Consider the following 11,286-nt stretch of genomic DNA (forward strand, 5'->3'; position numbering starts at 1 on the left):
GATTCCTCTAAACCATTAGTTCATATCTGCAAGGCAGATATGGAGCCAGAAATGGATATGCTGGGAGAAGACAGAAAACCTTGAGAACAGGGGGATGCTGGATGTATGCACAACACCTACAGCATCTTTAAAACCTGTTGCCCATAGGTCCTCTGAAAACTAGATCCATGCAGTGTGGCATCACTGCTGGGGACAGGAGGGAAAGGGGGAGCAGCACAAAGAGAGCTTTAGGAAGAGTCAGCAGGATAAGTACTCCACTGTCATATAAAACAAACATGTTGTGTGATTTTATAGGCTCCACCAAGTAAAAAAAACTGTTTACCAATGCACAGCTATCATAGATTACTACCACTTCCAAGTTTACATAAAGAAAACAACTGCAGAACAGCCTATTTATTCTTATTGCCACATACCACATGGGGAGGCTCATTCTCTTTTACGGTCACGGAGTATGATATCTGGGGGAACACTGGTGGGTTGTCATTCATGTCTTCTACAGCGATGTTTAGAACTAAGCTTGCAGATTGCGATGGTGTGCCAGAGTCGGTGGCCTTTGAAGAAACAACTTGTCATTAAATGTAGCACTACGTTGATACAAACTTATTTTACCAGTTCAATATTGTTCCAAAAATTGTGAAACTTGGTCTCAGAGGACTTTCTGCTGGACCAGTTATCACCCAATGACATTGCTTTAGCCCTGTACTTGATTAGGTGTTGCGTGTCTTACTGCAGCTAGTATCCTCACCGTATCACATGCTCTGCCTCATTTCATGAACAATTAATCAAAAGCTCAAGCCTGGATCCAGGTCAAATGTGTCATGTGATGAAATGTGGCACTAATCAACATAAAACCATGGTATACAGATGCATATCTGTGATGTAGCATTTAAAAGAATAAGGAAATCCCTTGCATTTTGAGGGTTTGGAGTGTCTACAAAGCTAGCCGTAAACAGTAGCTAGTATGTAGCAAATTCACAGTCAGTTTTACATTGCACAAACATCTGCCATAGAAAGGTTCTAATCTATACGTACATATACACAATTTTCAATTAGTCTTTAAAAGTGTCCACTTTTATTAATTCTAACATCTTCAGAAGACACTGTTCCATTTTTAGTATGCTTCCTTGCTGTCCTGAGTATGTTCCACAAGTTCCTTGACCTGTTAAATTATTTTTTAGCAGTAAAGATCTCCTTAAAGTATATTTGTACATGATGGCCAGTGCTGGAACACTTCTTTGTATGCACAATAATTTATCTGATCAATAGCAGTAAAAATGAATGAAATCAGCTAGAATAAATAGATACCCACATGAATGTTGGATGAAACTTCATGCTTTAACTTTTTTTTCTTTTTTTAACTTGGAAATCTATATTAAAAAGGTCTAAGTACGCATATTTTGAAAAATGAAAAAATGAGGGAAGGGGACAAACAATAAGGATTGGCAAAGCTGTAAAAACAATACAGCAGTATGGCAGCTGCATGGTCTAAAATGGACTCAGGAATGCTTCGCAGATTTCGCAGTAAGCTATCACTGACTATGACCTTTAAAATCTGATGTTCACAGGTCATTTACTCACTAATACCAATTAAAACAGCAGAAAAAAGCTCTCTGATGTTCATGGGTCATTTATTCACTAATACCAATTAAAACAGCAGAAAACAAAGCTCTGGGTGCAAAACATAACAAATGGTCAAAATTCATTAATGAATTCTAATGGAATTCACTAAGATTAAGTGTTTTTCTTGTGATGATTTGGTATTTTCTCTTTTTTATGTTGAGAATTTTGTGAACTTGCATCAAATTTGTCAACTTACTATTATTTTCAATTCATAACTGTCCATCTTCTCTCTGTCTAAGTGTTTTTTTGTCATCAGCTTGCCAGTAGAACTGTTAATATGGAACATTCCAGCAAAATCATCTTGCAGAGAATAGCTTATAAGTGCATTAACTCCTGTATCCAGATCAGTAGCAGAAAATATGCCCAAGTCTAGAGTATCTGCATTCTCAGGAGCTGATAGTTCAGTTTGAATCAATGTTGAGAAAACTGGAGGATTGTCATTGATGTCATTAACTCTCACAGTTACCTATATGTAAAAACAACAACAAAAAAGAAACAAAAGAAAAAAAAAAAAAAGACACATATTTGAGCTGTAGAAACAGTATCCAAAGGAGAATTTTGATTCATTTCAGTCTATGGAAGCCTATAAGAAAAAAATCCAAACAACCCCCCCCCCCCCCCCCCCCAAACCAAAGGGATACATAAGAACTTCAGCATTTTTCAGTATTTGACCATTTTCACAACTTCAGCATCTCAACATTTTTATTTTTTTTATTCTCAGCTGCTACAAGAGAGATAACATATACTCTAGCTGGAAGAGATGAGCAGGTTTAATAATCTGAGGCTTTTGGGCTCATCTACCTCATGCATTTGACAGAACTATGCACAGAATCAGTTTCAGCGTTAATCAGTTTCTCTGGTTATGGGTTGTTCACAAAGGAACTCTTAGAAAGTGATGCAATTTGTGAAGCTGACAATATTTCAAGATGGTAGTATCTCCTCAGGCAAAAAAAAAAAAAGGAAATTAAATAAAAGGCTCTCAAAATCCTCATGCTTACATAACAGATGACACTTATCTGGATATTAGGGACATGGTTTAGTGGTGGACTTGGCAGTGCTAGGTTAACAGTTGGACTTGATGATCTTAAAGGTCTTTTCCAACCTAAATGATTCTATGATATTGCTTGATTTTTAATATATTTTTATTTATATTATCTTTATGTTGAGATATAACAAATATCTTATATTCCTTTTCAAAAAATATTTTAAAATGCAGTATACTGTACCAAAGCAACAGCTGTATTGGGTGGCACCACAGAATCAACAGCTTCTACAATGATGCTGTATAGGTCATCTTCTTCTCGATCTAGCCTGGTGAGAGACACAATGTCTCCCTGGTCACTAACAGAGAACTTGTCACTGTGAGATTTCAGAGAGTACACTACTTGTACAGCTATGCTTCCAGTCAGGGCCTTCACAGAGCCAACAGCAGTCCCTGACTTTTCATGTTCTTGAATGCTGAACTCGTAGCTGGAGCTATCAAAAGTCAGTCCGAAGTCAGTATCATTTACCAGCAAGTAGAGAGTCACAGAGGCTAATGAGAGAAAAGAAATTAAAATAGTGAAGTTGCTGCTAAAATAATCATGATCTGCACTGTATTTCCCTAAATTTTTGAGAAACTAATAGAAAATGACAGAAACTGGCATGTAGGAAAGAAGAATAAGAAGAAAAAAATAAAATCAATAGTAAGAAAGGTGTCCTGGTTTCAGCTGGGATAGAGTTAACTGTCTTCCTAGTAGCTGGTACAGTGCTATGTTTTGAGTTCAGTATGCGAAGAATGTTGATAACACTGATGTTTTCAGTTGTTGCTAAGCAGTGTTTCGACTAAAGTCAAGGATTTTTCAGCTTCTCATGCCCAGCCAGTGAGAAAGCTGGAAGGCCACAAGAAGTTGGCACAGGACACAGCCAGGGCACCTGACCCAAACTGGCCAACAGGGTATTCCATACCATGGGATGTCCCATCTAGTTTAGGAACTGGGAAGTGGGGGTGGGGAATCACCACTCGGGGACTGGCTGGGTGTCGGTCGGCGGGTGGTGAGCAATTGCCCTGCCCATCATTTGTACATTCCAACCCTTTTATTACTCCTGTTGTCATTTTATTAGTGTTAGCATTATCGTTATTAGTTTCTCCTTTTCTGTTCTATTAAACCATTCTTATCTCAACCCACGAGTTTTATTTCTTTTTCCTGATTTTCTCCCCCATCCCACTGGATGGGGGGAGAGTGAGTGAGCGGCTGCGTGGTGCTTAGTTGCTGGCTGGGGTTAAACCACGACAAAGGGTTAATATGTAACATATAAAACATGATGCTTTTTATACCTAACTAAAGTTCAAGAATAACCCCACCTCACTGATCATAGCAGTGTTGCTTCAGTAAGATAGGAGGGCAAGGATCACTAATTTGAAGTTAATGGGATATGCAGGTGTTTCCCACTCCTTAAAAATCTTACACTAAATTGCTTTGTAACAATAGAGAAGGGATATATCATATAAGTGCAAATTCTGTTGTGGCCACTCATCCTATTTTAAGAAAATCAGTTGTTTCTCCTGTTCATGATAAATCAAAGCTAGCCCCTAGAAATACATGACAAAGTTACAGAAAATACCATGTGACTGAATATTTTTTGAGAGCAGAAACTTGTTTGAGGGTTACTTGCCAGTTTCTAATCTGTTAAATGTTTCTAATTCTAAGAAAATAAAGGAAAACTGAAAGAGAAACGCACATTATCAATATTATTTTAATGCATCTTTTTAGAGTGGCTACTACTATGAAGTCCTGGGTTTTGTACCATAAGCACCACTCCAAGAAATACAAAAAATGTGTTTCTAACCAGGATTAATAAACCAGGCTTTCTGTTAGTATGATCAGCTAGGAAGAAATCAAAGGATAAAAAGCATCATTTCGTCATTTCTGAAATGTAACATGGATTCTAGCCCTAATTCACTTTGATTCAACAGTGATGGTGTTAATTTCAAATTTCAATGTTTGCAAAGGTTACTTTTATGTAGGAAGGGGAAAAAAAAAAGGTGAAAAGACATCATTCACCATTTGATGCAAGCTGAGGAACTCCGTGATCAGTAGCGATAACTATCAGTGTAACAACTCTGTCAGCTGTGATATGGTCCAAGTTACTGCTGAGGGTGATTTCTCCAGTGCGGTTGTTTATACAGAAATCATCAGAATGGTTCATGAGGCTGATTAAAGAGAAATCAGTATAACATTTATATTAATGACCTTGGAAGTACCATCTACTTACTGTTACTTCTGTAACAAGCACTTAACAGACAGTATTTGCCTATTTATAAAGAATGGCTAAGCAACAGGTTTTAATTACTGTGTCGGTACCCTAAGTATATTGGCCTTTTTATTTCGAAATATGTCTTCCATCGTGAAAAAAGACAGCATTCATGCCTTCAGTTCTCATTATACCCCAAGCCTTTCATCTCCCCATGAATAGAAGGTATATTCACGCTCAGCTGCATATTCACCAATATAAAAAATCCAGGTGACATTCATCTGAAGATTGCAGACCTGCTAATTCCTAGTGTTCTGCAAACTCTCACAGGTGACTGGGTTGCTCACAAGAAAAAGTAATGTCTTTAAGGTAGAATGCCATCTCATAGTTAAGAGTATCCTCTTTCAAGACACTAGTTGTAAACACCCACAGTTTACTGACCCATTCATCTGCCCTCAATCTATACTTTTCACGTCAAGGTACCCTGGTATTTTCCATGACACAGGGCTTGTACAGAAATCTGTCTCGATTATTTTTTTTATGCATAGTGAATTATGAAAGTTAGCATTTCTTGATCTCCTCCTCCCAGCAAACAGAAGATGTGTGAAAAGACAGTCATTCTCAGAGATTCATTTTACTTCCTACTCAGAAACTCCAACATATTATTCAAAATTTCAGAAATTCAAACAAATCTTGGCTTTTGGTTCTTGTTGCTAAGTTTATAATTTGATTGCATGCTCTTTCCTATGGCATAATCATGATTTGATAAGCTATAAAGCACAGAGTAATGACTGTCCTTTTTCCTAAGTTTAAAAATCATTGCTGATTATAGCACTTGTAGAATATCTATGAACAGGTCTTATCTTCTTATGACCAATAAAAATACTTTGTGAGAAATAAAAATACCTTTCTGTTTCTTTAACAAAAGATACTTATTAACCTCACAGAAACTTACCTGTATGAAATAACAGAATTGTTACCAATGTCAGGGTCAGTAGCAGACACGGATAGTACAGGCACACCTTCTTTTGCTGTTGCTACACGTACACTGGCCGAATATTGTGCTTTCGTAAACTGAGGGGGGTTATCATTCACATCTAATACTTGAATGCTGACATACGTGAAATTCTGGCGCGTGACAGGAGAAAACCATGATTCAGAAAATGCACAGACACTTAAATTTATGAATAAAAGGAAGCTGCAAAAAAAGAATAATATGTTCCTCTCTATTACCTGCCTTTGAGGTACTCCGTTATCAGATGCCACCAACAGCAGCTCATACTTCTCTTTAGTTTCTCGGTCTACATAGCCATTAATGAAAATTGTTCCATCCTAGAGAAGATACAGTTCAATGTATGGATCATTTTGATAACTCTTGTACATTGAGTTCTCAAAAGAGACAAGGGATTGAAATCTTCTGTTCTCCTTTGGACAAACACAGTTCAGGTTCCAAGCAACACCTGACCAGTATGTCTTACTTTCTGGACATCAATTTATATTTCCAAACTACAGAGCATGTGCTGGTTTTGATGTGTACTAGAATGGCTGGTGCCTACTCTTTTTACCTGATGTATCTTACTATGTCAAGTAACTTCATGAAAAGCAGTATCTAAATATTGTTTTCAGTATATCCAAACCCTTACCTGTTGGATGCTATATGGATTATCCCCATCCTCAGCTGATAAGTAATAAGTAATTTCTGCATTCTCTCCCTCATCCAAATCAGTAGCCGTCACATGTCCAACTCTAGCAGGAGCACCCAACATGTAATTTCCTTCCAGAATTGCAAAACTGTATGGCTGCATCTGAAACTCAGGGTTATTATCATTGACATCCAGAACAGTGATGTGGAACAAGGCACTTGAACTAAACCCATTTGTTTTAGCATCAACTGCCCATACCTGCCAAAGAAAGAAAGAAAAATGGAATTTTAGTTGACTGTATCACCGTTTTAACCATCTGATGAAGATACAAAAAAGGGTTCGAGGGAATGAAGTAGAGATAAGCCAAAGCTGCAGAGCCTGTCCCCAAATTTACTTCTAAAGTGAATCCAGATGTAGTCTCCCTGTCCAGTTCTGTGTCATTCCTTAATGAAAGGATTCCAGGGATATCCACAGTAAACAAAGTACTGTTATAAATGAAGTGTCCCTGAGAAAAGCCAGCCTAAAAAGAAAACATAATTCATTTAAGATTAAAATGATTAATATTTAAGTTAAGAAAATAATCTTCTTAATATTAATACCTGACATCTTTATAGGAGTTCTCATTACAGAATTACAAGTACTTTGCAAGGTTTAATAAATGAAATCTTGCACCCTGAGCTATGGGAATAATGGGCTTCTTTAGCAAACAGAAACTGGGGTTGTGGAAGCCCCTGTGGGCTTCCCTATTTCTGTCCGACACATTCCCTCCCTAAAGCTCTCCAAAACCAATCCCCGTGATGCGAGGAGTAGCAACACACACACAGTTCAGTGGAGTCTGAACTGGAAGAAACATTTATGCTTCTTTAAAACAGACATGAGCAAGAATATTATAGATATCAGAAATCTATTCCTCTAAACCAGCTCCCCAGTGCCATGGCTACATACAAAATTTCTTTATAAAACAAGAGGAGAAAGAAACAATTTTGTATAAAGCAGAGTGAAATTGTGTAATTTCCCATTAAGGAAGATGAAACTGTATCAGCTTTACAGACTGCCTTTCTCCCTGACTAAGCTCATACTAGGGGCCCGTTGACTGCATTACAGAAATGCACTAATAAATATTCTCAGATAGAAAAGTTACCAAAGAATATTAAACCAGAATTGATTATTTTGATATAACAAGCAATAACACAGAACTTAAAAAAAAAAAAAAACCCAACAAAAAAAAAAAAACCCAACACTATATCTGGTGTGACACACATGCATTCATCTCATATGCACATGCACAGAAACAACCAACTTTTTCTGTCCTGGTTTACATAGGTATAGGGAGAGAAGCTTTCTCTAGCTTCTCTGATACAGCCAGTAAACTATTTTGTACAAGGTCTTAACTTCCTTGGTTAAGGAAGCTTTATTGCTGGCTCCATAGAAAGCAAGATGAAGTTTTTGTGACCCAAAATGTACTTATTGTCAACTATTTAAGGAATCTCCCTTTGCCCATCTACTACTATGCTTTTTTTGCAGATTAATAGAGAAGACCATGTAATTTTGATTTAAGAGGATGAGATTAATTTGGTACCTACCTCATCCTTGTCAGTAACACTGAATGTGTAGATAGGACTACCCTTTTGTAGGTTTTCAAATACAAATATGTCATAAGCTGCCCGATTAAATTCTGGTGGGTTATCGTTGACATCTAGTACATGCACAACAACAAGTGTTTTAGCGCTGAGACTTGGCTGCCCTCCGTCTGATGCCTCCACTTCTACTTCAAATTGCTTTATGGTTTCATAATCCAGCTGCTGACTCAGGCTGAGCTGGCCCGTGGTCAAATTGACAAGAAACACTGGCGAGGCGGTTGGAGGTTGCTGGCTAAAAATTCTGTACTTCACCAGGGCATTGGCCCCAGCATCCAAATCGGTAGCAGATACTGTCAGCAGTGCCCTTCCAAGCACTTTGTCTTCAGGGACACTCACTTCATATCTACTTGATGAGAAGACTGGAGGGTTGTCATTCACATCATCAATGATGACTGTCAAATTGAGAGCTGTAGACAGCATGGGTTGGCCTTGGTCACTGGCAATCACTGTTAAATTATAGAAGCCTTGTTTTTCTCTGTCCAGTTCCTTTTCCAGAAAAATTAATCCTGAGGTGTCAATATTTATTCTTCCTTCTCCACCTTTCAGAGTATAAACCACTAATCCATTAAAGCCCTCATCCACATCTGTAGCTGACACATTGGTAATACTAGTTCCAGCTGGCATGTTCTCCAGAATGGTGATGGTAGTGCTGGTTATACCAAACGCAGGACTGTTATCATTGACATCTGTAACTTTGATAAACACTGTAGCATAGTCAGTAGCATTTCCATCTGACAAGGAAATATTTAGTACGTAATTATTCTGGGATTCATAGTCCAGTTTGCTTTTTGTCGAGATGATTCCATTGACATCGATGTCAAATGTAGCAGATTCCGTCAGTACTTGAAACCTAACTGGTATATGGGGATTTAAAGACTCATACTCTACCTGTGTAAGATATAGCATATTATCCATAAATGAATTGAAACCAATAAACCACAGTCTAAAAAAGAATAATGGTTTGAACTATGTCCAAACTCATTTTACTAATCTTATTCATTAAAAGAAGTTAAAATCAAGCCACAATATACATAAAAATACAACTGGAGAGGACTGCCTTTTATTGGAACATCACTAATACAGAAATGTGAATACATATAATACATAATAAAAATAATAGACAGCACTTTAACCTTTGGTTCTGCCTTTCTTTATACGAAAAAAGTGAAAAATTATTTAACTCAGGAAGTCAATAAATCAAAACACTAAAACGCATTATCTTCTCACTGCTTTGGTATCAGACCTCCCATCTGTCTTCAGAACTGCATGTAAGAAGGAGCTATCACACTGCATTCTGGTGGCCTGCTTGTCTGAGCATTTTTTGACCAAAATGAGGAGCAAGTCCTAAAGCCTTCTTTGAAAATACATTTATGACAGTTCTCTGATGGGAAGTCTCCATTTCCTAGCTATATAATGTCTCAGGGTTTTAGATTTATCACCAACAGACAAATGAATATTGCCTATCCTAGCCTTTGGGCCACTACAGGCTTTGGAGAATGTCCAAAGTCAACAAAGGGCTAAGCATGAAAGTTTACATGAAAGTTGGTTAGTTTTGTTTCGTTTTAAATGTTAAATGGTAGCAGATGCTGTTTAAAAGGTTTGCAATGGAAGGAATAGGCGTCATGGGTGACACGCTTCATCTGAGGGATGTAGTCAGTATGTAATGTATGTGAAGCCTGATACGCAGAGAAGAAAACACAACATCTAGTTATCCTTAACTCAGGAGGATATAGATATTTAGGGCACATATATTACAGGATTTTCTTATAGCTGTCATGTCCTGTACAAGTGATAGAATAAAGTTGTTCTTACTCTTGCTACTTCAACCGGACTGATTAGCTCTTCTTCCACAGACACATTATATGTTTTCTGAATAAACTGTGGTCTGGAATCTCCAACCGCAAAGATTTGTACTGGCACTGATGAACTTCTTGGAATTGTCCCACCTGCAAGAAAAAGAAAACAATCTTGCAGCAGATGCACAAAATACCTTCTGCCTAAAAGAAAGGAAAAAAAATACACTTTTCCACCTGTACTGATTTTTTTTTTAATCCTTACTGGTACTATTATGGTACTGCTGAGACGTCCTAACCAATATCAGAGTTTCATGTATTGGGTGTTACACTTACAATGTATGAACCTGAATACATACAACAATATTAGCACAGACAGACAGACAAAGGATGGACTGATGAATCTCTTTTGTAAACATATTAGCCCAGTACCCATTTTATCCACACGGCCATAAATCTGAAGACACAGAGCTCTTACTGACCAAACCAGTGGAAAATCAGGAGGCTGAAAAACACTTTGTATGCTCATGCTACCAGGAGTGGGATACCATTCCTAAGTTACATTTATCTCTGTCCTTATTCAGACCATGAATGTTAGCTGAGTTCTCTGTTACTTTTTTAAAGCAAAGAAACCCTCAATAAATACGGCTAAGGAAATGACATTTGTGCTGGTCATCCTAAAAATGGCTTTGGTATCTCCATTTTAGTTTTTCAATACTCACATGGATGTGCAAACAAAGACCAAGTTACTCATCACATTTTACTTTTATTTTACTCCCCGTTGACTGATGACTGATGTTACAAATTCCTAGCTTGTGCCTGAATCTCTGTATTGTATGCTGTGCAACACCAAATTAATAATTAAGTTAAAGGAAGTGGTGAGATGTATGTTATTTTGCAGGTTCTTCCCATAGCCATAAAGAAAACAGATTTGATATAACAGCATCAGCAGGAAGCAGAGTTTTACCACAGATGCAGCAATTACTTTGGATGAATAAAACAGCTTTCTTCTTATCTTCAACAAGCAAGAGCAGATAAAAATATATGGTATTTTAAAAATAATGTCTGGGAACCTATTTTGACAGCATTCCTTCAAGTAAAAAAACAAGACAAAACCAAAACCCATCACCAGGAATAGCTGTATTGACCTGTACTAAAATCTTATCTTACCATCAACAGCTGTTATCCACAAGACAAAGTTCTTAAGCTGGTTGACTCCTAATGGGATTACTCTTTTTAAACTGATTTGTCCTGTGGATGTATCCAATTCAAAGTATCCATCTTCATTGCCACCAGCTAAGATAAAGCTTATCTCTCCATTTATACCATCATCTGGATCAGCAGCAGCAACCTGGA

General features: G+C 37.4%; 2 protein-coding genes across 2 annotated transcripts; both read right to left on the reverse strand.

Annotated features, from left to right (window-relative positions):
• Positions 1-12: 12 nt before the first annotated feature.
• LOC104322176 (protocadherin alpha-11-like) lies at positions 13-7,227 on the reverse strand. The gene is made up of 8 exons (XM_009925248.2): positions 6,892-7,227; positions 6,498-6,755; positions 6,088-6,186; positions 5,810-5,982; positions 4,665-4,813; positions 2,847-3,154; positions 1,817-2,086; positions 13-551 (listed from the first exon to the last, which is right to left on the reverse strand). Exons 2-8 carry the CDS (start codon positions 6,657-6,659, stop codon positions 390-392), a joined length of 1,323 nt encoding a protein of 440 aa, XP_009923550.2. The 5' UTR covers positions 6,660-6,755; positions 6,892-7,227; the 3' UTR covers positions 13-389.
• Positions 7,228-8,050: 823 nt separating this feature from the next.
• Positions 8,051-11,286, reverse strand: LOC138685781 (protocadherin beta-6-like). Its single transcript, XM_069786120.1, has 3 exons — positions 11,101-11,286; positions 9,950-10,083; positions 8,051-9,025 (listed from the first exon to the last, which is right to left on the reverse strand). The coding sequence occupies exon 3, from the start codon at positions 8,759-8,761 to the stop codon at positions 8,051-8,053; it is 711 nt and encodes a 236-aa protein (XP_069642221.1). The 5' UTR covers positions 8,762-9,025; positions 9,950-10,083; positions 11,101-11,286.

This window comes from Haliaeetus albicilla, chromosome 7 (assembly GCF_947461875.1).
Source record: "Haliaeetus albicilla chromosome 7, bHalAlb1.1, whole genome shotgun sequence".
NCBI classification, from domain to species: domain Eukaryota; kingdom Metazoa; phylum Chordata; class Aves; order Accipitriformes; family Accipitridae; genus Haliaeetus; species Haliaeetus albicilla.

What these genes read in the sequence shown, in the direction of transcription:
- LOC104322176 (XM_009925248.2), bottom strand. Translation starts at nt 6,659, where the DNA reads ATGCAGCCATACAGTTTTGCAATTCTGGAAGGAAATTACATGTTGGGT. An exon ending in ACGGAGTACCTCAAAGGCAG is followed by an intron (nt 5,983 to 6,087) that starts GTAATAGAGAGG and finishes GTCACGCGCCAG; the next exon opens with AATTTCACGTATGTCAGCAT. An exon ending in GTTATGAATTGAAAATAATA is followed by an intron (nt 552 to 1,816) that starts GTAAGTTGACAA and finishes GTTTCTTCAAAG; the next exon opens with GCCACCGACTCTGGCACACC.
- LOC138685781 (XM_069786120.1), bottom strand. Translation starts at nt 8,761, where the DNA reads ATGCCAGCTGGAACTAGTATTACCAATGTGTCAGCTACAGATGTGGAT.